The 25,360-nt window shown below is 51.0% G+C and overlaps 1 protein-coding gene and 1 long non-coding RNA gene across 3 annotated transcripts in view; one reads left to right on the forward strand and one right to left on the reverse strand.

Annotated features, from left to right (window-relative positions):
- LOC101117683 (kinase suppressor of Ras 1) overlaps window positions 1-25,360 on the forward strand; it is a 159,981-nt gene that overhangs the window by 85,255 nt on the left and 49,366 nt on the right. For both annotated transcript variants that reach the window (XM_060395266.1, XM_060395267.1), the window contains exon 2: window positions 4,137-4,277. In XM_060395266.1, coding sequence (XP_060251249.1) covers window positions 4,137-4,277 — 141 coding nt within the window. The remainder of the gene's footprint in view (window positions 1-4,136; window positions 4,278-25,360) is intronic.
- LOC132657397 (uncharacterized) lies at window positions 8,205-17,960 on the reverse strand. Its single transcript, XR_009595508.1, has 2 exons — window positions 17,796-17,960; window positions 8,205-17,535 (listed from the first exon to the last, which is right to left on the reverse strand). It is a non-coding gene; the product is annotated as an uncharacterized LOC132657397 (long non-coding RNA).

Consider the following 25,360-nt stretch of genomic DNA (forward strand, 5'->3'; position numbering starts at 1 on the left):
TGGTGGTGTTGTTCCAAGCACATTCACATATAGTTATTTTGACTCCAGCTTCTCTAAAACAATACCATTTTATGGTAATATTGAAGCTGAGCTAAGGGAGATTTCCCTAAGAGCCTTGATCTGACATGTCAGAACTGGAACCAGAGCCCAGATCTTTGAGCCTCGGACACTTAGCAAACACTTGCCATGCGTCATGTCTTGGTGATACCCAGCGGCTGCTTGTGGGCTGACTTGCTGCTCTTCTGCTCCTTCTGTAAGTATGACTGAGCCTCAGGGCAGGCGCAGGATGCACGCTCAGTTAACGAAAGAGTATCAGAGGTGGGCGAAGACTTTCGTTCCAGCCTCGGTCCGCCCCTGCGGCCAGGGTGCTGATGACTCTTTCCCTCTCGCCGCTGGGTCCCAGTGCTGAAACCCCAGGTGTTCTTCCCTTCTGGAGAATTTCTATCTGGCGGTTTTGTGGTTAAGAGAAAATGACGCTACCCATGAAAGGCCCTGGTGGAGGCCCCTAGGGCTGGGCTGGCCAGCCCGCTGTGGTTTGTCTGGGAAAGTAACCCCTGGGTGGCTCTACAGCTGTGGCCAACTTTCCAAAAAGTGAGAGCAGTCTTATTTTGCTTGGGTAGGCACTGTACGCCGGACACCTCCTCCAGCAGAACACAAATCTGCAGGTGTCGTTTCTTCTTCACAAGCTTCAAGACACCAACCCCCCTTGCCCATGACTCATTCTCCTTCCTGGTCTTCATGACCAGCCAGGGCTGCGGATTGTCACCTGGGTACAGTGAGGAATTCTTTAAGTTCTCCTGGGTCCTACCCACTAGTCACTCTGGCTGCCTTTTGATGGGAACTCTGAAAAAAAATGAAAGTGTTAATTGCTCAGTTGTGTCCGACTCTTTGCAACCCCATGGACTGTAGCCCGCCAGGCTCCTCTGTCTATGGGATTCTCCAGGCAAGAATACTGGAGTGGATAGCCTTTCCCTTCTCCAAGGGATCTTCCCCACCCAGGGATCAAACCTGCATCTCCCGCATTGCAGGCAGATTCTTTACCATCTGAACCACCTGAGAAGACCAGTGAGGACCTCTAGCAGCCTTCAAATAAAGAAACCTCTCACTCCGCTTCAGGGGAACCCACCCTGATTTTTGAGACTCTCCTGAGCCATCACTTGCCCAGCTGACATTTATTTTCAACTCTCATTTTAATAAACATGAGGGCCTGTCAGGGCTACAGAATGTAATATGTGTTCAGTTGCTCATTCATTCAACAAAGGTTTCACCATAGCAGACCATGCATCAGTGCCATGCTGGCTCCTGGGGACACAGTGGTGATCAGGTGATAGAGAACATAGACCAGGCACCTGGCCTCAGGGATTTTCCCATCTGAAGAAGGAAGCAGACAAGCCAAATATTAAATGTGTGATCTGATAGAGGACAAGGGCTGAGGGCCTGGAGGCTGAAAAGGGCTGCACTTGGTGATGGGGCTGAATGAGAGAAGCCCCCAGATCCTGGCTCATTGCCAAGGCCAGATTGGCTGATCTTGATGTTGCCCTGTGTGGGCCAAAGTCTTAGCACAATGAACAGGTTATTCATTGGCTCCCAGGGGTGTGGCCCCTGAAACACTCAGGCTGGGGATGGATAGACCTCTTTGCTGCTGATGTCAATGTCAGCAGCCCGACCTTGTTGCTTCATGCGGAAGAGAATGGTTTTGACTTTGCACAGTTAATTGATTTATTGCCCTATCTTTGGTCAGCAATTTGACGCTGTGGTTTGAGAGCAGTTTGGAGTGGAGGGCAGGCTGTGGGAAACCGTTTAATGTGGGGATGAGGCCCCTGTATTTCCTTCCCTCCTTCCTTTCTCAGGCATCTTTGAGCACACATTATGTACCAGGGGCAGCAATAGGCTTGTGGGGACAGTCCAATGAGGCGGGCATAGTTCCTGCTCTGGTGTATAATAATGGGGGACTAACCTAGTTTTGGGGGGAAGTTTCCATACTATAGTTCAATCCTCCCACCTTACTGTGAGCTGGAATCATCCTTGCTGTTGTACAGATGAGAGAACCAAGACTCAGGAAAATTAATGAACTTCTCTAAGGTCACACAGTTAAATGACAGAAACTAGATCTGAATCAGAGTCGTTTTTCTTTTTTTAAAATTATGAAAGTATGATAACACATTTACATAACACGTTAAATTATCGAAGTCTGATAACACATTTATGCTACAAGACATTGCAAAATACAGAACAAAGTTACGTGTAGTTCTACTATATATTACAGTTCTTTTTTTAAGTGGATAAATTAAGGTTTTCAGTTGGAGTTCCAGTATTGAATGCAGATTCTGTTCAACTCCAAAATCTGTGCTGTGTTCACTGCCCCGGGAGCTCACATCTGTAGGGGGAGACCCGGTTAGAAGCTTGAACAGGAGGCCCTCTGTGGTAGCGGCTCCCAGAGAGGTATGGACAGGGCACTAGGCAGGGGAGACGGGGGAGGATTCTCATTAGCCCAGGGGGTCTTGACCAGGCCAAGGACACTGTGGCTGGAAGAGAGCAGGACGTCCAGCTACTCCAGACATTTGAGCAGAGGCCCAGGAGTATGGACATACAGAAAGTATTAATATTTGAGGACTAGCTCCTAGGAGAGTGCTCACCTGGAGGACTGGGTGGGTCAGGGGTAGGGTGGAATGGAGATGAGGCTGGAAAAGAAAGTTGAGGTCCTGAACTTGGAATGGCCTCTGGTCACACTTGGAGAAGGGCTCCCCAGGTGGCGCTAGTGATGAAGAACCCGCCTGCCAGTGCAGGAGACACAAGAGACGTGAATTCGATCCCTGGGTTGGGAAGATTCCCACAGCCACCCACTCCAATATTCTTGCCTGGAGAATCCCTTGGACAGAGGAACCTGGCTGGCTAGGGTCCATAGGGTCCCAGAGAGTTGACCACATTGAGATATTTACAGATGAAAGAACAAGGAATGAATTAGCAACAGCAAAACTCTCGAGGGGGCAGCAGGTACTGGGAAGTGGCTCCCAAGGGCAGGGTTCATTCATGCAAGACTGTGAAGGTGGTGCTTGTCTTGAGGGGAAGCTCCCAAGTCGCCGTCTCGGCAGCTCTCATGGGGTCCCGGGGTCGCTGAGTCTCAGTGGGACCTGCCCTCTTTGGGTTGTCGCTCATTTCCCTCCGTTTGAGTCCACTCCCTCTTAATCAGTCGCGGCTGCACTCTGCCCTGAAGGTCTTGCCCCTCCGCATTCCTCAGCACAGTGTGGGGCAGCCCAGCATTTGTCAAAGAGAATACTAGTATTTACTCTATTATTATTTGCAGCTTTAGCCTTTTGAGACTCTTTTGAAACCCGTGGACAGGCTTTGCCTGGAAAACACATAGATTCACGTGTCTGAAATTTGCATGCATTTCAGGGAGCGAGTCTTGAAAGCCTCTTGGTGGACCCCAGTCAGGGACCTTGGCCAATAGAGCCGCAGCCCGCCGGCCTGGCCGGCCCTCAGGATGCGCGTGCCGTGGGCTGGGCACTCACGCTGAGGGCTTCCTTTCTTCTTAGCCTCCCTGAGAGGGAGGTTCTATTCTTACCCCCTTTTCTGGAGCAGGAAACTGAGACTTTCCTGGGGGCAGGGTGTTCTGTAGCTTGTCCGAGGTCACAGGGCTCGGGTGTGTCTGAGCCCTCGGGTCCTAGCCTGGGCAATCTGATTCTTGGCTGGAAGCCTCTTAAGTGGAAGGTTACTCATCCTCCCCAAGCCCCTGCGTTTTTCACGTCATCCATCACTGACTCCCTGTACCCCTCCCCTTCTCCCAAGCAGGAAGCCCTTCTTCTGTGCCACCCCATACTCTGTTCTGCCCAGTCTTGCCCATTACTTTCTGAAGAGCGTGGTCCTTGGTGGGAGGTGGGGAGGGTGGTGTGGCCGCCGGCCTTGGGTGGGACAGAGGGTAGGGGCTGGTTCTCTAGGCTTCCCTGCTGGCTCTGCCAGACCCTACTCGTCTCCCCATGCCTCCTCGGTTTCCTGCTTCACCCTGCTTGAATGGCAGCGGAGGGGGCACCTGGCAGGCCCCCGTCCGTGTCTCACGGCTCGTGTTTGCCAGAGCTCCCCGAATCACGTCCACACGCCCCGAGTGAACCCCCTTCTCTCTCCTGGGCTCCCTGCAGGCGAAGCTGCTCCGGTACATCTGCAAGCAGTGGCAGTGCAAGCTGAGCGTGGCTCCGGGCGAGAGGACCTCGGAGCTCGACAGCTACCCTCGCTTCAGCGACTGGCTGTACACCTTCAACGTGAGGCCGGAGGTGGTGCAGGTACGGGGGCTACGCCATGGGGACTGGGGTCTCCGGGTGGGATGTGGGTGGGGTGTCGAGCAAAGGGACCACACACAAACCCGAGGACTGGCTCCACCGTGGCTGCGACCGATGGGGCAGGAGTGGGATGTGGAGGGGACGGCAGCACCAGGAGGGACCCAGGGCCCACGTGGCTCTAGCTTGTGTCCTGGGTGCCATCACTCTATAGCCAGACAGCCTGACCCCGCCACTCATAGGTTCATCATGAGGACAACAGCCGGCGTCTCTGGAAACACTGACTGTGCAACAGACACTGTTGAATACTCTGTATAAATAGTCTCACTTCATTCCCAAAAAGCCCTGTGAAGGAGTTACTATCATGATTGCTGTTTTATACTTGAGAAAATTAAAGCACCATTTTATACTTGAACAAATTAAAGCGTGGATGGGTCAAATAGCTTGTTTAAAATCATACGGCTGATAAACGATAGTTTTGGAATTTAGAAGCAAGGATCTGAGTTTAGTTTTCTCCTGTAACTCCAGCAGTAATTCTGTTTTCCTTCCTTTGTTCTCTTTCCCCATCCATCCAACCTACCCACCCACCTACCCACTGAACTAATCAACCAGTATGCAAGGAGGAGGTCAGAGGTCAGGGGCAGCTCTCATGGCGCATCAATAAATCAGTGCTTGACAGGTGTTGTTCACCCGGGCAGGTCTTTTAAATCCCTCACTTCTCTTCTAAAATGGAAAAGATGGACTTGGCCATTGTCGTAAAAGCAACACGAATTCATTTTATTTAGACACTTTGGAAAACAGAAGAAGAAGGGGGAAAAAATCACATACGTATTACCACCACTCAGAGAAAAATCTGTGATCATTAAGACTTTGATATTTCCTTCCAGCCTTTTTTTTTTTTACCCTAATACTTAAGTCTTTAAAAAAAAAATCTCTAGATGGGTTAGACCTGTGCTGTCTAGTAAGGTAGCTAATATGTTCTTGGAATGTGGCAAGTCCACACTGAGATGTATTATGATTTCAAAGATGTGCTGAATTCTGAAGACGTGATCCAGAAAAAAGAAAATATTAAAAACTTAATCTGTTGAGATGCTATTTTGGTTATATGAAGCTAAATAACATGATTAAAATTTATTTCATATATATTTACTTTTTCAAGTGTGGCTATTCAGAAATTAAAATTTAAGTATGTGGCTTGCATTATATTTCTCTAGGGCAACACTGATTTAAACCATCCTGAATAAACAATTTTATATTTTACTCTTATCATTGGACATGCTAACCAGCATGTTTTCCTTGTATTTTCACACTTGGTAACCACCTCCCACCCCACTTTCTTTCAGGAGCTTCATAATGTCTGAGTTTATGTGCTATCGTTTACCAGGCAGAGGTTAATTCCAGTTGTTGACTATTGTATATGTCATGGTGGTTAATATTGTTTATGAATCTGCTTGTATATTTAAGAATTTTCACTAGGAGAGATTCCTTGGACAGGAGGTGACTTGAACTTAAGAAATTCCTGTTATGGGTGAGAGAAGATGGGGGTGAATGCGGGCTCCCCACAAGGGCACTTCTAGCACCTTACATGCTCCCAGCCCTGGCCTTGGCCCCAGTGGCCCTCATAGTTGTGACATACGTCAACTTTTAAGAAGCTGGCAGAAAAGAGTTTGCTCATGAGAATTTTGAAGGAAACTGCTTTGTGAGATCGGAGAAGGCGATGGCAACCCACTCCAGTACTCTTGCCTGGAAAATCCCATGGATGGAGGAGCCTGGTGGGCTGCGAGATGGAGGTACCTTGGGGGTATTGTTAACAGTCACATGCATGCATGCACATAATAGGTATGTTGTTAGCCGCTCAGTCATGTCTGACTCTTCGTGACCCCTTGGACTATAGCCAACCAGGCTCCTCCATCCATAGAATTCTCCAGGCAAGAATACTGAAGTGGGTGGCCTTTCCCTTCTCCAAGGGATCTTCCTGACCCAGTTATTGAACCCGGGTCTCCTGCACTGCAGGCGGATTCTTTACCGTCTGAGCCTCCAGGGAAGCCACCAGCTGCTTAGTCACTCAGTGTGTCCGACTCTTTGTGACCCCATGGACTGCAGCCCACCAGACTCATGTCTGTAGCCTACCTGGAAGGTGCTGGGGCCCCACGTGGGCAGTGACTTGCCCAGCATCGCATCAGCATCTTCCCTGCTTGATGATGAGGACCACCGGGTTCAGAGTGGCCGAGTTACTCTATGAAGGTCCCCGAGCTGGTAACAGGGGCAGACTTGAGGGTCAAACCCGGGGATGCTGGACTTCAAACTGTGCCTTCTAACTTCCTTTCTTGGGCTTAAGACATCTTTGGCAGGTGGCTTTGCTCCTTGAGGGATTTCCCTCAGATCTGCAGAGATGTGAAATATGCTGGAGACCCAGCCTCACCCGTGCCCGGCTTTGAAAGAGGAGCTGGCCATGCCCAGGGCAGAAGCCAGGACCGTGGGCTGGCTGCAGAAGCGTTTTGGCCTCTGGGGAGCCCTCTGGTGGCAGCCGGGACAGGGGTCTCCCAGCCGGGCCCAGAGGTGATCGTGAGTTAAGTGGTGTCTGAATCACGGAGTCATGCGTGAGGACTTGCCTAGTTTCCAGTGTCTAGGACTCCATGCTCCCAATGCAGGGGGCCCAGGGTTCGATCCCTGGTTGAGGAACTAGATCCCACACGCAACTAAAAAAGACCCCACGTGCTACAACTAAGGCCTGGTACAGGCAAATGAATACATATTTTTAAAAAGCAAACAAAAACAAAGTCATCTGGGGTAGTCAGAGCTGGGTGTAAATGAGGGGAGAGCTCATTTGTGCGCAGGTTCAGGCAGGCTGGAGAGCCCACGAGCCAGGTGTGTTTGGGAGCCAGGATGCTCCCTGGCGGAGGGCACTGGGACAGAGTCTGAGCAGAAAGCTGTGTGTGGGTGGTGGGGTCGGGGAGAGACAGCAGGAGTATCTCCGGCCCCTCCCTCCGTGTCCCCTCACCCCTCCACCTCCCTGCCTGCACCATGGCCCAGGCCCCCGTCCTCTCACCCGAGCTCCTGCAGCAGCCCCAGAGCTGTCTCCCTACTTTATCATTGACCTGCTTCACTCCATTTTCCACGAAGCATGAGGAAATGTAAATTGGACCACGTAATTCTGCAGGGCTTCCCATTTCTTTCCGAATAAACACCAGATGCCTCACACACTTTGCCCTCTGCGTGTCTCTGACCTCATTTCACTAACCCTCCCCTTCACTCCCTCTGGTCTGACTTTTGTACCCACTCCCTTGCTCCCTGGAGTGCTCTTGCCTAGGCTTATCCCATGGACATCATTCTAGTGTCAGAGCCATCGTCACCTCCTCCGCGCAGTCTTCCCTGTTGAGCAAAAGGCCACTCTTATATTTCTTTCTCTTTTTTTTGGAGTTGTTTATTTTGTACTGGAGTATAGCCAACTGTCAGTGTTGTGATAGTTTCAGGTGAAAAGCGAAGGGACTCAGCCATGCGTTTACATGTATCCATTCTTCCTCCAAACCGCCCTCCCATCCAGGCTATCCAGTAGGTCCTTGCTGGTTATCCAGTTTAAATATAGCAGTGTGTACATGGCCATCGCAAGCTCCCTAACTATCCCTTCTCCCCAGCAACCGTAAGTCTGTTTTCTAAGTCTGTGAGTCTCTCTCTGTTTCCTAAGTAAGTTCCTTTGTGTCATTTCATTTTAGACTTCACATGCAAGGAATGTCCTCCATTATTTCCAGTATTTCTCCTTGTCTGTCTGACTTGCTTCACCCAGGATGACACTCTGTAGATCCGTCTATGTTGCTGCAAACGGCATCATTTCATTCTCTTTAATGGCTGCCACTCCTGTGCTTCTTAACCCACCAATTGTGTGGACTCTGACTGGCTCCCACTCCACTCTGCTAGGCCCAGATGCATCCTATGTGCTTTCAGCCAGAATTGGTTCGAGAATAGGTTGTTGTTCAGTCACTCAGTCGTGTCTGACTCTTTGCAACCCCATGGACTACAGCATGCCAGGCTTTCCTACCCTTCGCCATCTCCCAGAGCTTGCTCAAACTCGTCCATTGAATCGATGATGCCATCTGACCATCTCATCCTCTATCACCCCCTTCTCCTTCTGCCTTCAATCTTTCCCAGCATCAGGGTCTTTTCAAATGAATCAGTTCTTCGCATCAGATGGCCAAAGTATTGTAGCTTCAGCTTCAGCATCCGTCCTTCCAATGAATATTCAGGGTTGATTTCCTTAGGGATTGACTGGTTTGATCTCCTTGCTGTCCCACTTAAGAGTCTTCTCCAACACCACAGTTTGAAAGCATCAGTTCTTTGATGCTCAGCCTTGTTTATGGTCCATCTCTCACATCCGTACATGACTACAGGAAAAGCCGTAGCTTTGACTCTTCGGACCTTTGCCGACAAAGTGATGCGCCGCCTAGATAGGCAGGTGCACATTTCAGAAACCAAAGTTCCAAGTGGCATGAAAGTCACGCCCCTTTCCACAGCTGAACTCAGAGACAGAATCTGTTGACTTCTGAATGTCAGCGAAACCACCGTTTATTTTCCTAAATGAATGTTTTATTTTGGAATAGTTTTAGATTTACAGGAAAGTTGCAGAGTCCATGCAGAGTTCCCGTCTGCACCCCTCACCCGCGTCCCCTGTCATTAACATCATATATTACCAGCGTACATTTGTGAAAACTCAGAACATGGCATTGGTTTACAACTACTAATTACACTCCAGATTCCATTTGGATTTCACCAGTTTTTCCATTGTTGTCCTCCTCCTGGTCTAGGTTCCAATCCAGGGTACCATGTTGTTCTCTTTAAAGATGTATTCATTTAGTTGTGGCACGCGGGCTCTAGATTGAACCTGGACCCCTTGCTTAAGAAGTGGTGAGTCTTAGCCACTGGACCACCAGGGAAGTCTCACCACATTGTGTTTATTCACATACAAATTTGTTTCCCTTAAAAAAAAAAATATATATATATATATATATATATATATATATATATGATGCTAAAATGGGATCATAGAATGGTATCATCCTGAGGTTTTTAGTTTGAATTTCACCGCAGTGTTGGTCCATGCAAGCCCACCTCATTCTTCTTTCTTTTAAAATTATTTATTCACTTGTTTGGCTGTGCTGGGTCTTGCAGGCTTTCTCCAGGTGTAGACTTTCTCAGTGCTTCTCACTGAGGTGGCTTCACTTGCTGTGGAACATGGGCTGTAGGGCACGCGGGCTTCAGTAGTTGCAGCACGCGGGCTCAGTAGTCGCGACTCCTGGGCTCTTGAGCACAGGCTCAGTAGTTGCAGTGCACAGGCTGAGTTGCTCCAGGCCATGTGGGATCTTCCCAGACCCACCCCTCTCTCCTGCATTTGCAGGCGGATTCTTGGCCACTGAGCCACCAGGGACGCCCACTTCATTCTTCTTTAGCAATAGAATAGGAAGAGGTTGGGTTTCTCCTCAATATTTCAGGAATGGCTGTGTTGGAACCCTCCAGAAGGCATCAGCTTGTGCCCAGTAGAAGCTGTGTGCCAGGCAGCGTGGTGCTTGGCATGCGGGAAGCCCTGGCATATATTTGCTGGTGAAAAGTGACTGAGGAATGAGCAAAAGTCACAGTGGGATGCAGGCTGGGGGTGCCAGACTTGAAAACGGGGTGTCTGTCTTTTTTCTGTTCAGTTTTTTGGAGACAGGATTCAAATCCATGAAGTCTGGCATTTCCTTCTGCTGAGCTATGGGGGTGCACTGGTGCAGTCAACACTCTCAAGACGATTTTGCCAGAACTGCTCCCTAGGCCTCTGGGAATGGCTTTTGTGTGATGGGACTCATCTCTTTATTCTCTTGGGGTTTTCTGCTGATCCTGATAGCTGCAGTGTATATGAGTGTAGCCCTATGTCCGTGCGTAACCTCCTCCTTCCTTTTCAAAATCTCCTTCCCGGGCCCCGTCCCTCTCCATGCATGTGTGCTAAGTCACTTCAGTCGTGTCCAACTCTGTCTATGGACTGTAGCCCGCCAGGTTCCTCTGTCCATGGGATTCTCCAGGCAAGGATACTGGAGTGGGTTGCTCTGCCCTCTTCTGGGGGAATCTTCCTTATTCAGGGATTGAACCCACATCTCTTAGGTCTCCTGCATTGGCAGACATGTTCTTTTCCATTATTGCCGCCTGGGAAGCTGTTTGTCCTTCTGCTGCTGCTGCTGCTAAGTCGCTTCAGTCGTGTCCGACTCTGTACGACCCCAGAGACGGCAGCCCACCAGGCTCCGCTGTCCCTGGGATTCTCCAGGTGAGAATACTGGAGTGGGTTGCCATTTCCTTCTCCAATGCATGAAAGTAAAAAGTGAAAGTGAAGTCGCTCAGTCGTGCCCGACTCTTAGTGACCCCATGGACTGCAGCCTACCAGGCTCCTCCGTCCATGGATTTTCCAGGCAAGAGGTACTGGAGTGGGGTGCCATTGCCTTCTCCGGTTAGAGTTATCTAAACATTATTTCAGCTTTGTCTTTAAGACTGCGGTCACCAGTTTGTGGTCATACAGTTTTCAGGAAAGAATGCCTTTCTGCTGTATGAAGAGAGGGGCTGGACATGGAAGTGGCCACAGGGCAGTGTGGCTCCTCTGGGGTCCTGGTGTGGACGAAGGGACTCTTGACTCTCCCTTCTTTTCCCACCAGGGACACACCCCAGCCCTCTCTGGCTCCAGAGCCTGCTGCGGGCCCTTCTGACCTGTGTGACCCCTGACCCCTTCTCCTCGGATGCTGGAAACAGGCAGCTCTGGAGATGCCTTTATCTATTCACCCAACCATCACACCTTTGTCTAGAGTGACACCATCCGACAGAACTTTCTGTGATGCTAGAAGCAATCTGTTCTATGCACCATGGTAACCATGTGGCCACTTGAAATATGTATAGTGCAATTGAGAAACCGTAATTTAAATTTTATTCTGTCATGTCAGTATGTGTGTAAGTCGCTCAGTCATGTCTGGCTTTTGCAACCCCATGGACTGTAGCCCGCCAGCTCCTCTGTCCATGGAATTCTCCGGGCAAGAATACTGGACTGGGTTACCATTCCCTTCTCTAGGGAATCTTCCTGACCTAGGGATTGAACCTGAATTTCCCGCATTGTAGGCAGATTCTTTACCATCTGAGCCACCAGGGAAGCCCCTGTCATGTTGGATTTTCATATAAATAGCTACTTGGCTGTTGCTATGATGGGGCAGTGCAGGTCTAGGTCCTGTGCTGGGAGCCGGGACTCTAATCGCGCTCTCCCCAGGGCCAGGAGCTCCCAGGCTGGGGAGAGGCATAGTCAACAGCTGGTGCTGAGTGCCTGGATGGAAGCCAGCCTGGGGTCTGTGGGAGCTGGTGGGCAGACTCACCGTGGGTGCCAGCAGGCAGCTAGACGGGCAGGAAGGAACAGAAACTGCAAGACCTTGGGGTTGACAGAGCTGTGCCGTCCTTGCCAGGAAGAATTTGCAAAGATCTGGAAGGAATCGGTGAGGAAACAGGGTTGGTTCATGGGAACCTCCATGAGTGGAGTGTAAGGGTTGGGGTTTTTGCCTGGGAGATCATGGAAGGGTGTATATGTGAGAGAGGAAGAGAGAGAACTTTAGGGTTGTTTGAAGACAAGTAGACCTCCTCCTGGACTTCCTTGGTAGTTGGCTTCCCTGGTGGCTCAGACGGTAAAAAATCTGCCCACAATGTGGGAGATGTGGGTTCGATCCCTGGGTCGGGAAGATCCCCTGGAGGAGGACGTGGCCACCCACTCCAGTATTCTTGCCTGGAGAATCCCATGGACAGAGGAGCCTGGTGGGCTGCGGTCCATGAGGTTGCAAAGAATTGGACAGGAAAGTGAGATGGTGCCCCTGACTGGTGAGAAATAGGAGCGCCCTCCCTGAGCAGATCTGGATGGTTGGGGTCGTTAAGATGAGGGAGTGGGCAGGCGAGTGAGTGTAGAGGCAGGGCCCCTTCTCTGGGCATCTGGAGTCGCACACTGTATTATTTCCGCCCTTTTTCTCAGCCTCTTCCTCATCTACAGGTTAAAAACTAAAAATCACAGCTTCATGTTCTGGCTGCAGCTGGGGAAATGATTTCACAGCCTGCTGGCATGGAGCCATTTTTTTTTCCCTTCAGCAATTTCCCTGTTGGAAGTTGTTAAAGGAAGTGGCAAGCGCTAGCTGGGACCAGTGCTAGCAGGGAGCGTGGGGGATGCAGAGGCTGAATTCCAGGGCTGCAGCCACAGTCCACAGACTCCTTGAATAAGCTCTTGCTGGTGGCGTGGTCAGAATTGAAGATGCAGGCGGGTCCGGTAAGGGGTTTATGTGGTGGCCCCCGCTGGGCAGGTTTCTCTTTCCTCTTTCCGTGTATCCCCGTGTCTAAAGTCCGGTCTTCTCTTGGGGATGGAGAAGAAAGCTGCCTGACCTCTGCTACCATCTTGCCTTCCCATTGGCTGGGAGTGGCTGCAGCTCCGTGGGCCCCAGCAGGTAGGCCATGTGAGCGGGAGGCTGTAGATTAGACCAGAAGAGCGAGGGGGTATTTGGCTTCTGGGTTCAGCTTTAATAGACATGAATCCTGCCATCCTCGCCTCTCCTCCCGCCCTCTTCGTGTCCCTGCCCTCTCCCTCAGGAAGCCTGAAGCCCCGCCATCCTGACTGCCTTGCTCGTTGGCAGCTGGGAGCATCCTTGGAATGTGGCCCACACCCTCACCCTGCCGCCTGCAGGGATCTGGGCCGGCTGTCAGTCCTACAGGCCCAGGGCTGCCTCCATACAGAGTTGCTGAGATCTCTGGCACTGATCTCAGTACCAGCTCAGTGTGGCTGGCAAGTGGAGCCCTGGCCAGTGGACTGGCCTGTGGGCATCACCCAGCCAGTCAGGAGAAGATCTAAAGCCAGATATAGAAGGAAGAGGGCAAACTACAAGGGAGCATTTTATAGCTACCATCCTCTTTAATCCCTGGGATGGGGGTTGAGGGAAACACTAGGATCCCTACTTTGTAGCTGAGCAAACTGAGGCTCAGAGACATTGGGTGACATGTTAGCGTCACACAGCAGGCGGATAACCAAGTCAGGCTTCAAACTCACATTCTTGTGACTCCAAAGCCAGGCTTCCTTTCCCTGACAGATTTTGTCTGTCGTCTGACCCAGAACAGCCCGGCCTGGGGTGGGGGTGGGGGTTGGGCTACTGTATGTCGCTGCGTGGTTGACTTGATCTTTATTTCTTCCAGTCTTCCTCCTTCTCCATCCCCCTCCCTGCCCCGCCCCCCTTCCCCTCTCTCAGTCTCTTTTCTCTTTTTTTTCCAGCCGTCCTTTCTCCCCTTCCCCACTCTTCCTTTCTCTTCTTTCATCCCTCCATCCTTCTTCCCTTCCTCAATCTCCGTCTCCTTTCCTTTCCAACCGCCTGTTCGACATCCAATGATCACTTACTTACCTTGCGCCAGGTACCCAGATTCATTACTACAGGGGATTCCTTGATGAACAAAGTGCAGTCTGCCCTGACGGGCTTACAGGGTGGTGGGATGTAGTCATCTCAGATAACGATGGCGATGGGTCCCCAGGGAGGAAAGGATGAAATACGGCAGGAAGCAGAGCAGAGGATGCCTGCTCACGTTTCGCCTGTTCGTCCACGCATGCGCACGCCCAGTGAACACGCACTTACCTCCTGTTGTGAGTCAGGTCCTGATCTAGGCACTGCCCATGAGTTCCTGTCCTTACAAGACTTGCAGACATCACCCTCTTCCATGAATGAAGTGATTTATTTTTCTAATTATGAGCCACAGTGCCTTCTTTTAAGCTTTGACTGAAGGGGTACTCCTGGTTCCTAGATATCTGAAAAATCATGAGACGACTGCTCTGCTCAGCCCGTATTGGTTTAGCATTTTTACAGTGAGCCCATTTCCTCAATCTTTTAGATTTCTGGGCTGCCAAGTCCAGCAAAACCCAATGAGACTGGTAGTGCCACGTGGGCAGGGACCTGGGTGTCTTGCTCATTGCTCTGTCTCCAGTTCCTGGCATGTGGGAAGTGTTCTTGATGAATGACTGCAGCTAAGTGAGATTATCCAAGAGTTTTGGTCTCTTCAGTCTCAGGAGCTCTCTGATCTGAGCTAGTGAAAGTTGAATTGCAGGGGTCTCTGGGGAGGCCTTTGGGGGCTGCTGAGGTCTGGGGTTCCTGAGCTGCCTTTGGTTTCCGTTGGCAACAGGCAGACTTGAGCAAGACCATGTGCCTGTTGCTTCCTCTGGGGCCACTGGCTCCTGAGTTGTTGGCCTGCCTTCTGTGGGGACTACCTCCAAAGGCAAGATTGCTCTAGAACAGATCTGCCCAGCTAGATATTGGGAAATTCTTGTGTCGACACCACACTGTTTTAATTATCTTAAAGAAAAAGTCTCTTCTCTCATTGCGCTTCCTTTAAAAAAAAAAAAAAATCAGCAAAAGAAAGAAAAAATAGGTTTCAGTGGCTCCTGCTTCCAGCTCTGTGCCTTTGAGCAGGCAACAGGTTAAAAAGATTGCTTAAGGCCATGACCCCTGGAATTAGACAGCCTAGCCCCTGGAGCTGGGAGGCAGACACAAGCTTCACTTTGCCACTCGCCAATGGTGTGATAAGTCCCTTACCTTTCCGAGCCTGTTACTAGTCTGTTGACTGCTCTAACTAGAAACTGAGGAGTCATTTCTGATTCCTTCTGCTTCCTCCACCTTGACATTCAGTTGACTAGCAAATCTCACTAGCTCTATTCCCAAATATATATCCCAATCCATCTATGTCTCTTTTTCACCACTGCCACCTCCCTAGTCCTAGCCACTTCATGGACTTGTGCATTAGCACCTACGTTGCTCTTTGTATCAGTCTTGCCCTTCCCTCCGTTTCATTGTTCATGAGTCAAGAGTGATTTTTCTTCTTCGTCGTCTTTTTGTTGTTGTTGTTCACTCACTAAGTCATGTCTAATTCTTTCTGATCCTGCAGACTGGAGCATGCCAGGCTTCCCTGTCCTTCACTATCTCCTGGAGTTTGCTCAAATTCATGTCCATTGAGTCGGTGATGCTATTTAACCATCTCACCCCCTTCTACTTTTGCCAGCAATCTTTCCCAGCATCAAGGTCTTCTTTCAGTGCGTCGACTTTTTGCATCAGGTGGCTGAAGTATTAGAGCTTCAGCTTTAGCATCAGCCCTTCCCATAAATATTCAGGGTTGATTTCCTCTAGGATTGACTGGTTTGACCTCTTTGCTGTCCAAGGGACTCTCAAGAATCTTCTCCAGGATCACAAATTTGAAAGCATCACTTCTTTGATACTCAGCCTTCTTTATGATGCAACTCTCATATCTGTGCATGACTGCTGGAAAAACCATAGCTTTGACTATATGGTCCTTTGTCTTCTTTTTAACGTATTTATTTGTTATCATTCGGCTGTGTTGGCTCCGCAGCATGCAGGCTCTTCTCTGTAGTGCTCACCTTTCTCTCTAGTTGGGGTGCGTGGGCTCACCACCTCGAGCTGTGTTGCAACTTGAGGGCTTAGTTTCCCTGTGGCATATGGGATCTTAGTTCCCCAACCAGGGATCAAACCTGTGTCCTCTGCATGGAAAGGCAGATTCCTAACCACTGGACCACCAGGGAATTCCCACGTGATTCTTCTTAAAGCCCCAGCCCAACCCCCTCACTTCTCTGAGTAGGGTGCCTCACTGGTGCCTTGTTGCACTCAGCATACAATCCAGAGCGCTCACCGTGGCCTTCAAGGCTCTGGAGTATCCGCATCTGCCTCCTCCTGTGTCTCCTGCTGCCCCTTCTCACTCTCCCCCTCATGTTAGGACAGGTTAGGTTGTTTCCTGTCATGGCCCGGGGCCTCTGTGTATTCTGTTTCCTCTGTCAAAATTTCTATACCATCATGGCTAGCACCTTCTCATCCTCTGATGGGAGCTTAGAAGTCAGCTCTTCAGAGAAGCTATCCTGTCTAAAATTAGCTGCACACCCCGCCCCCGCCCCCACAGCCACCACTTTGTGTCAGTCTGCTATTTCCTTTTAGCACTTATTCACGAATCTCGATTACGTATTTTAGTTATTTTTGAATTTGTTTTTTTATTGTTTCTTGATAGAATATAAGCTCCCTAAGGAAAGAGACTATATATTTTGTTCGCTGCTGTATCCTCTGTGCTGAGTAAGGTTCCTGGCCCACCCTTGCTGTTCAGTAGCTGTCTATTGATTGTGGGTGGATGGATGGATAGATAAATAGGTGGAGAATGACATGGTACCAGGGCACATAGTAAGCCCTTACTAAGTAAAAGCTTTTATGTTCTTCTACAACTAGTTAAAACTTTTCTATAACAAGTTCCAATACAAGCTGGCTTGAAGAAAACAGTCTTTTATCAGCTTAGTAATAAAAGTCCGGGAAGTCTGGATGCAGAAGCCCAGCTGATGCCTTTAGAGCACACTTCTCAGACAGGCCCACTTCACGTGGCAGGCTTGAAGGGCACCAGGAGCTAAGCCTCACTTTTTTTTCAGTAGAGTAGTGGTATTGCCTATTAAGAGCTTCTTACCCTAGAACTGTGGGTGAAAAATCCCAGGGAAGGCTCTGATTGGCTTGGCTTTAGTCATGTGCTCACATCAGAACCAATCACAGAGCTAATAAGACAGAGAACTCCCATTGGCCAAAACTAGGTCATAGGTTCAGCCCTTTGGCAGAAAGATGGTGAGCCTGAAGGATCAGCGCCATCTGCACTTGGGAAATGTGTCTTGGAGGAAAGACCACCCTGCTGACAGAAGAAGCACGCACAAGCACACACTCCTCCCAACTGTTGCTACTGCAGCTCACCACCCTCATCCTCACCAGGGGCCCTCCATGGGGTTGGCTCACCTGGCTTTCCCCTGGGGGGATCTCTGGGTGCCATTGGGCCTGCTTTTCCCAACAGTGAGTAGAACTCCTTTGTTGGTATAGGAGGTGAGGGGCCGCAGGCTCAGAGATGGGTCATCAAAGGCCTAGACTCTGGCAGGGGGTCCTCAGAGATCTTATATCTAGGATGTAATAGGTGAGCCTACTCCTCAGTTTTTTAAAAAATTAATATTTATTTTTGGCTGCGCTGGGCTTCATCCCTTTGTGTGGGCTTCCTCTAGCTGCAGTGAGTGGGGGCTGCTCCTCACTGGGGTGTGAGAGCTTCTCATTGCAGTGGCCTCTCTTGTGGAGCACAGGCTCCAGGCATGCGGGCTTCAGTAGTTGTGGCAGGCATGCTTAGTTGCTCCGTCACCAGGGAAGTCCCAGTTTTTGTTTTTAATAACACCTCATTTTCTTCACTGTGAAAATAAAAAATATTTATTTTAGAAAGTATACAAAAGCAAAGAAAATAGGTCCTCTGTAACCCTACACAGAGGTAATGATTGCTTCTTAGCTTTTCAGGGTGTTTTTTGTTTTTTCTTCATAGCCAATAATTTACACAAATATTCCTTTTCAAAGTATGAAAAATGTAGAAATTAAAGAAAACAATACTACTGCTTATTGACGGTTTACATCATAATCTTACAACCAAGAGGAAATGCTGGAAACATGTTGGTACCTTTCCTTCCAGTTGGCCTTCTTTGTTGGTTGATCTTTCTTTTCTTTTTCTTCTTTTTTAAAGTCATCTATTCGTGAATTTATACTATGATTGTTTAGCAAGTGTTGCCAGTGTGCCTGGCACTGAGCTGTGAGCTTTACGTGGAGAGTCTCTTTCAGTCCTCCCAGTAACCTTCTGGGGAGATGTCTTATATTCCATTCCGGCTGCTGGAACAAAAATAACATAGAGTGGGCTGGGCAGCTTATAAACAACAGAAATTTATTTCTCATCGTTCTGGTGACGAGGAAGTCTAAGATCAAGGTGCCAGTAGATACTGTGTCTGGTGAGGATCCACTTCCTGGTTCATAGATGACCATTTTCTGCTGTGTCTTCACATGATGGGAGGGACCAGGCAGCTCTCCAGTGTTTTTTATAAGGGCACTAATCCCAAACTGAGGGCTCCACACTCATGATGTCCCAAAGACCCTACTAATACTGTCACATTGGGATTAAGTTTCCACGTGTGAATTTTGGGGAGAACACATGTTTAGTCTGTAGCAAGAGGCAATGCTTGTATCCCCCAAATAGGATAGAGATAGACTTTCCTGGTGGCTCAGATGTAAAGAATCTGCCTGCAGTGCAGGAGACCCAGGTTCGATCTCTTGGAGAAGGGAATGGCAACCCACTCCAGTATTCGTGGCTGGGAAATCCCATGGACAGAGGAGCCTGGTGGGCTGCAGTCCATAGGGTCGCAAAGAGTTGGACAGAACTGAGCGACTGACACTTCCACAGGCTAGAGATAGAGAAACTGACAGTGTCACTTATCCCAGGTCACTTAGATGGTAAGTGGAGGAGCCAGGATTCATATCCGGGAAGTCTGGCTCCAAAGCCAAGGTCACAACACACACACACACACACAACACACACACACACTTTATATTCTCATGGATAGGCCCATGTTGTATATTCCTTCTGTGATCCTGAACATCTTTTCTTTTTAAAAATTTCATTTTAAAAGTAACATTTTCTAAATCTAATGACCCATGTTTATCATAAGAAAATTTGAAGATATAGAGAAGCCCAAAAGAGAAAAAAAAAAATCCCCCCACAACCCCACCAGCCACTGTTAGCCAGCCGTATAACTTTAGACCTCCCCCCGCCCCCCGCCCCACCAATCTACGCATAGTCAAGTGCATCCTTTTTGGCATACGGTTCTGAGTTTTGATAGCTGGTAGCTCTTCCCACGGGTGTCTAAATCACCCAGCCCCAGATCTGTGAGAACCGCAGAGGCAGTGGGAGCAGCTGGAGTTCACGCAGGGGTGGGGGTTCCCCAGATGATTCACTGGAAGAGGAGGGATCATCACGCTCCTTGTTGACTCAAGTCGGAATCTTTGGAGGAGGGCCGGGAGGCAGGGAGCACCTCTCTGTCTGCCGCCTGTATCCTAGGTACCCTGGGTGCCTGGCCCCCTGCCCGACACCCGGCCCCCTGCAGCGAGGCCGGCTGGAACCTGCGTGTCTTACACCCAGCACCTGCTCTGGGAGCTATGTGCTGACTCCCCAGCGCCCGGGCACAGACTATTTTTGGCTGCAGTGACTGTTCACTACAGTCATGAAAACAGAAACTCTTCTCTCTACCTTGTCCTTCCCTGGGACACCACACCAGGGACCGAGGCTGCTGGGGACCCTGGGCTCGGGCCCCTCATCATGCATTGCCTGTGGAGCTGGGTGCCGGCCAAGGCTACCCGGGGCTCAGGGACCCCACCTCCTGTGGTGCTGCGCGAGGCACGGAGCCTGGACCAGCCCCGGCCGAAGGGTTGTGAGGTAGGCACTGGGGTCTGGGATCAAGCGGCCTTTCCATGAGAGCTTGGAAGGGAGTGTGTTTGGCTGGGCTCCGGGTCCTCGCTTTGCTGTCTTATAGACACTTCAGGAAAAATGAGCGTATGGGGTAGAATGTGCCTTCCACTTCATAGGATTTCATTTGCTTTCTTTTTTGCTGTGAAGTGGCTGGTGGGGACCCATCGGGCACTTACTGAAATAGATATTTCCCCATTCTCCTGGTGAATGGTTTGGGGCCCGTTTGTGCTTTTGGTTTGAACAGGGCACACACTTGTTTTGAGCCAGCTTCTTCTTCTGGGAGCTTAGGAAACTGGAGTTGTATGGGCAGGCCCAGCCCTGCCTCAGCGCTTCTGGTCAACCTGATAAGAGGAGGCCAAGCCATGTAGAGACTGTGTGTGCTAGATTTGGAGGCACACGGACCAGGGTCCAACCCAGGCCCATTGCTCACTTGCTGTGTCCTAGGTGAGTAACCTAATCTCTCTGAACTCCACTTTCCTTCACCATGAAGCAGTCGTGCCCAGGCCACTTCACAAGTGGCTGTAGTACAAGGAGTTGTTATTTGATGATTGGATTGGTTGTGAAAAGAGGCAGGTCAAGAAGCTGGGTGAGAATCAACGTGCCACAGCCCTGGGTGGGTCTTAGAGCTCAGCTCAGAAGCTGGGTGTTTGGCTGTAGGTGGTGATATGGGGTTTGCTTCTTTACAAAAAGAAGAAAAGAAGAAAAATGTGTGTCCCTGAAGTGGGCATGGGTCGGGGTGGGCAAGAGCAGGGAGTCAAGGATTTCTGCCCACCCACCATCTTCTGAGCCACCAAGACTTTAGGGACTTGCCAGGGTGAGGCTATTAGCCAAGAACCCTGCATTCCATGGGGCTTTGGACACATGAGGTAAGCACATAGCATGGTGTCCCTTAGGTCAGCACCTTTGGAAAAGGTTCTCAGGGAAGTCTTCCTCTTGGCTCACCTTCTTAGAGCAGCTCAGAAAAGTTGGCAGGAATGAAACCTTTATATCTGGGTAAGGAATGCCCACCAGGGGTTGGTACATCCTGGTGTTAGTCACTGGCAACGCCTTGATCCTATTGTTCTGGGTGACCCAGATCAGTCCCCTCCCCTCCCTGGGCCTCGATTTCCTCCTCTGTAAAATGAGTGTTGGACTAAAATGTCTCTAAGGGTCCTTTGAGGGGTTCCTGGGTGGCGCTACCCACCTGCCGATGCGGGTTTGATCCCTGGGTCCAGAAGATCCCCTGGAGGAGGGCAGTGGCAACTCACACCAGTATTCTTGCCTGGAGAATCCCATGGACAGAGGAGCCCCACAGGCTATGCAGCCCGTAGCGCCACCAAGAGTCAGACACTGAACAGTCCGACTCAAGCGACTTAGCATGCCTGCAAGTGTCCTCTGCCTTTGATCTTGGCAGAGGAAGACTTTCTCTCCTGTCTTCCCAGACTCATGAATACGCATTGGCCCCTTCTTGCCCTCAGCCCCGATGGCTCTGGCGATGGTCTCCTTGGCTTGAGTCCTCTGTGACTCCCATGGGCCAGGAGCTGTTTACAGAGTTTCTGGAAAACTACAGAGAGGGGGCTGCCTCCTTCCAGGGTCTCCCAAGAGATCTCAGTCTCCTGCTCGGACCTTGTGGGGCAGCTCGGAAACAATGGGCCTCTGTTGTCAGTGGAGCAGCCTGCCTCTCAGGTCTCCAGCTCTGCGCTCACTTCCTGCAGTGCGGCTTATCCCCGATCCCTCCCACCACTCCACCCCAGCCCTTGACCCATGGCCCCAAAGGACAGACTTCGTGCTGAACGCTGGGAGGGATGTGCCCCTCTGGTGGAGGGAGGGGTCTGAGATTTGTCTCCTGGCCTCACAGGAGGGTTAGACTTCACGGCTGGGGCTGGTCATGCGCCAGGGCCCTGAGCGAAATCTCTGGGCCCTGAGTTTGCTGGCTGGCCAGTCTGGCATGGGGCTGAGTAATGGGCTCACGGGCTGCACTCAGAGCTGTCACACTGCGGGTATGGAGGAGACGGAGGAGACTTGTCTGGGAACCCTCTCTTGACTGGTATGTTTGCACAGGGGAGAACTGGAAGGGGAGATGTTGGGCACCAGCCGGCCACAGGCAATGGCCACGCCTGATCCCTCTGTCTTTCTGTTGGTGCCTTTATGCCCCGGAGAGCTGGGGCTCCCCACAGGGAGGTGCATTTCTAACCAGACCCTGTTCCCTGCACTCTCTACGGAGGACTGCTCAGCATCGAAGTTTGCCAGAGCTGTCGTCCTGGGCAGCCTCTCACATCTACCCCTTCCCATCTCAGAAGTGTCCCTGTTGAGATGGTCATCCCATGCTCAGCCTTTCCCTGGAAGCCCTCTTCTTCACCCTGCTGCTGGCTTGGCCTGTGTCTCCACTGCCACCCTCCTCGTCCATCTGCTGTGTCAACAAGGGATGCCATGAGGGCCTACCGGCTTGGGGAAGCTGCTGCCCTGGAGCGGGGCTCACGGCGACAGACCCCTGACCCCCAGCTGCCCCAGCTGTGGCTCCTCCACACTGCCCTGCGTGTGCCAGAAGGGGCCTCCCCCCGCCCCCATCTGCCGGTTCCCTAAGCATCACCCAAGGGTTTAAGGAAGTGTTAGTCACTCAGTTGTCCGACTCTTTTCGACCCCGTGGACTGTAGCCCTCCAGGCTCCTCTGTCCGTGGGATTTTCCAGGCAAGAATCCTGCAGTGGGTTGCCATGCCCTTGCCCTTCTCTAGGAGATCTTCCTGACCCAGGGGTTGAACCCGCATCTCCTTGCAGCTCCCGCATCACAGGCAGCTTCTTTACCACTGAGCCACCAGGAAGCCTTACCCACGGGGGCTCGTGTATTCTTTTGACTGATGTTACACCCTCCCCCTGTCCTACACTGACCCCAGTCTTACTTTGGAATGTTCTTTTTCTTGTAGCCAGTGAGCCCCTTTTAGAGTATTCCATTTTTGACTCGTGTTTTACTGTGGAGTCTAGTGGACAACAGTGAGTTCTTTCCAACAGTCAGCGAGCATCCTGGGGGAAGAGAACCCCCTGCTATAGAAGCCCACCCATCTCCTCTCTCCATCTTGGGAGTAGTATGAATGGGGGAAAGCACACAGCCCCAAACCTATGGAGGTGGGGGGGGGGTGTGTGTTTCTCTAATGCTGGAAGTATCTGACGGTTTTCAAACAGCATGCAGGAGAATTGGTTTTGGAAATGTGTGTTGAAGATACAGAGAAAGGTGACAAAATGTGGGCCTGCCTTGTCTCTCCTCTGGGCCCAGCATAGCTGGTGTGTGTTTGTTGAGTGGCTGAATGACCCACGTCGGCCTGTGGACCCAGTCCAGCCCGCTACTGCTTTCTCTACAGCCTTTGGAGCTATGAATGGTTTTCACATTTGTAACTGGTAGGAAAAGCAAAACAAAGCAAAACCAGACTATTTTGTGACGTGTGAAAATTATATGAAATTCATGTTTCCGGGTGCATAGTTGAGATTTTACTGGCACCAGCCACACCCATGTGCTTCCATACTGGCTGTGGCTGCTTGGGAGCTCTGATAGCAGAGTTGACTAGTTGTGACAGAGGGCGTATGGCCTGGAAAGATGAAGATACTCTATGGTCTGTTCAGAAAAAGTGTACCAGTTCCTGCACTAGATGCCTAGGGTTTATGGGAGGAAGAATGGGGCCTGGGTAGGCAGCCCCAAGACAGGCCTTTCAGGAGGGTGAGGCCAGCCGCCTGGGCTGATGGTGGTGGCTGTGGTGAGAACGGATGCCGTCAGAAGCTAGAGATTTGGTCTCAGGCAGACTTGGAGGGCACCTGCCTCCTCCAGAGGGCAGGGGGGTACTGAGGGGGCCTGGCAGGACTGCTAAGGGGGTTCAGAAGTCATGTAGAGAGAAGAACCCCCCACTGGAGGCCTCCTGCAGCTGCTTTTAACCCCACAGCCAGAGTGCACCCCAGCTTGCATGGAAGGAGGGCACAGCATGGAGCCTGGAAACCAGATGTGACCTGTGATGCCAAGCAGATCCTACCCTGGGGAAAGGATCCCACATCATAGAGCAGAGAAGTGGGCACCAGTGCAGGCAGAGCCAGCTGGCTGTGAAGAGGTAGAGATGGCCATGTCTCAGCCTCACCAAACAGGCTGTGTGGCCTTGAGCCAGTTTCCTAGCCTCTCTGAGCCTTGTCACCCATCTCAGGCTTTTATGAGGATCGCCTGTGCTGACCTCTATAGCTGATCTAACAGAGTGCCTGGCACCCAAGGGCTGAGTAATAACTGCTTGTTGCTCACCCTGTTTTGACCCCCTTCTTACCTCCTCCACTTTTATGTGCACCCCTCCACCTCCACACCATATCCCACCGCTGCGCCCCCTTTCTGAGGCTTTCAAGCCCAGATGTACTAATGTGTAGGCCAGACTCCCTGAAGAGTCCACCAGGTTCCCTGCTCTGCAAACGTCCACCCTGCCTTGTGGGAGGGAGGGAGGCACCAGGGTACAGGAGAGTAAATCTCCTAGGATGTTTGTGAGCTTGGGCTGGGCTGGGGTTGAGTTGAAGGATCAGGGGCCTCGTGAAAGGACAGGTGGGAGGTCAAGCCCCCAGGGTGCTGCCCTGCCCCGGCCAGCCCCACTTTCTTAGACCTTTCTGCCTTGGACCACTTTGGCCAGATTTAAGGCCCTACAGTTTGTCTGCCCTCATGGTTCTCACCCCTAGAAGTTCCAATTCAATTGATGTAAGGTGGGGCCTGGTTATCAGGATCCTTTTTTTGTGTGTTTTTTTTTTGTCTTGCTGCTTGGCCTGTGGGATCTTAGTTCCCTAACCAGGAATTGAACTCATGCCCAGCCCCACCCCCATTCCCCCAGAGTGGAAATGAAGTGTTTTAACCACTGCACTGCCAAGGAAGTCCCAGGATCCTTTTTTAAAGCCTCTCAGGTGATTCCAGGTTGCTGACAGGGTTGAGAGACACTGACCTGATCTAGCCAAACCTACTCACGTTATAAATGATGAAACCGAAGCCCAGAGAGGGGCAGGGACTGGCCCAAGGTTGGCAGAGTTCCGACCAAATCTGACCCTTCTTTCCCTGGGAAGTGATAGAGAGAAGCCCTCTCTATCAGGGTAACTTTTCCCAGCAGGGACTTTTTCTCATTCCCCAGAACTGGGATAGTGACTAGATCCAGACATGGTCCATTGACAAAGCCAGTATCCCTAAGCTCTTTGCTGATCTCCATGGAAACCCCAGGAAGCTGCCCGACCCAGGCCGCTCACTGCCTCAGCCCCTCCTGTGCTTCCTAGAATATCCAGCTATTATTATCCAAGTGTCATCCCTTCTTCTCCCTCGGCACCAGCGGTGGTGAGAAGGCAGGAAGGAGCATCTGTCAGGTGCCCCCTTGCCAACTGGAGAGATGTGGGCTCCCCACCTGGGCTGCCGGAGAACCCCCTGCTGCTCTGTCTCTGCTTCGCCAGCCAGAGAGGGGTGTACAGGGCTCTGGCAGCCCACCTCTGGCCTCTCTGCTGTGACCAGCTCCTGGGAAAGCATCTGAGGTGGAGGATCCCGGCTCTTGAATTAAGCCCCAGCCAGGCCAGTTGGGGACACCTCTGCCCACCCACCAGAAATCCAGGTTTGGTTGATGCACCATGCGTGCTGGGCGCACTGGTTGAGGCAGTTACGACTGTGACCAGTCCGTGCTATGCTCCAGGACTAGACACAATGCCAGAAGGAGACGCCAAGTGTGGGCTTGCCTCTCAGCCTTCCCTCAGGCCAGGTCTTCATCCCAGTT

This window comes from Ovis aries, chromosome 11, assembly GCF_016772045.2.
Source record: "Ovis aries strain OAR_USU_Benz2616 breed Rambouillet chromosome 11, ARS-UI_Ramb_v3.0, whole genome shotgun sequence".
Classification (NCBI taxonomy): domain Eukaryota; kingdom Metazoa; phylum Chordata; class Mammalia; order Artiodactyla; family Bovidae; genus Ovis; species Ovis aries.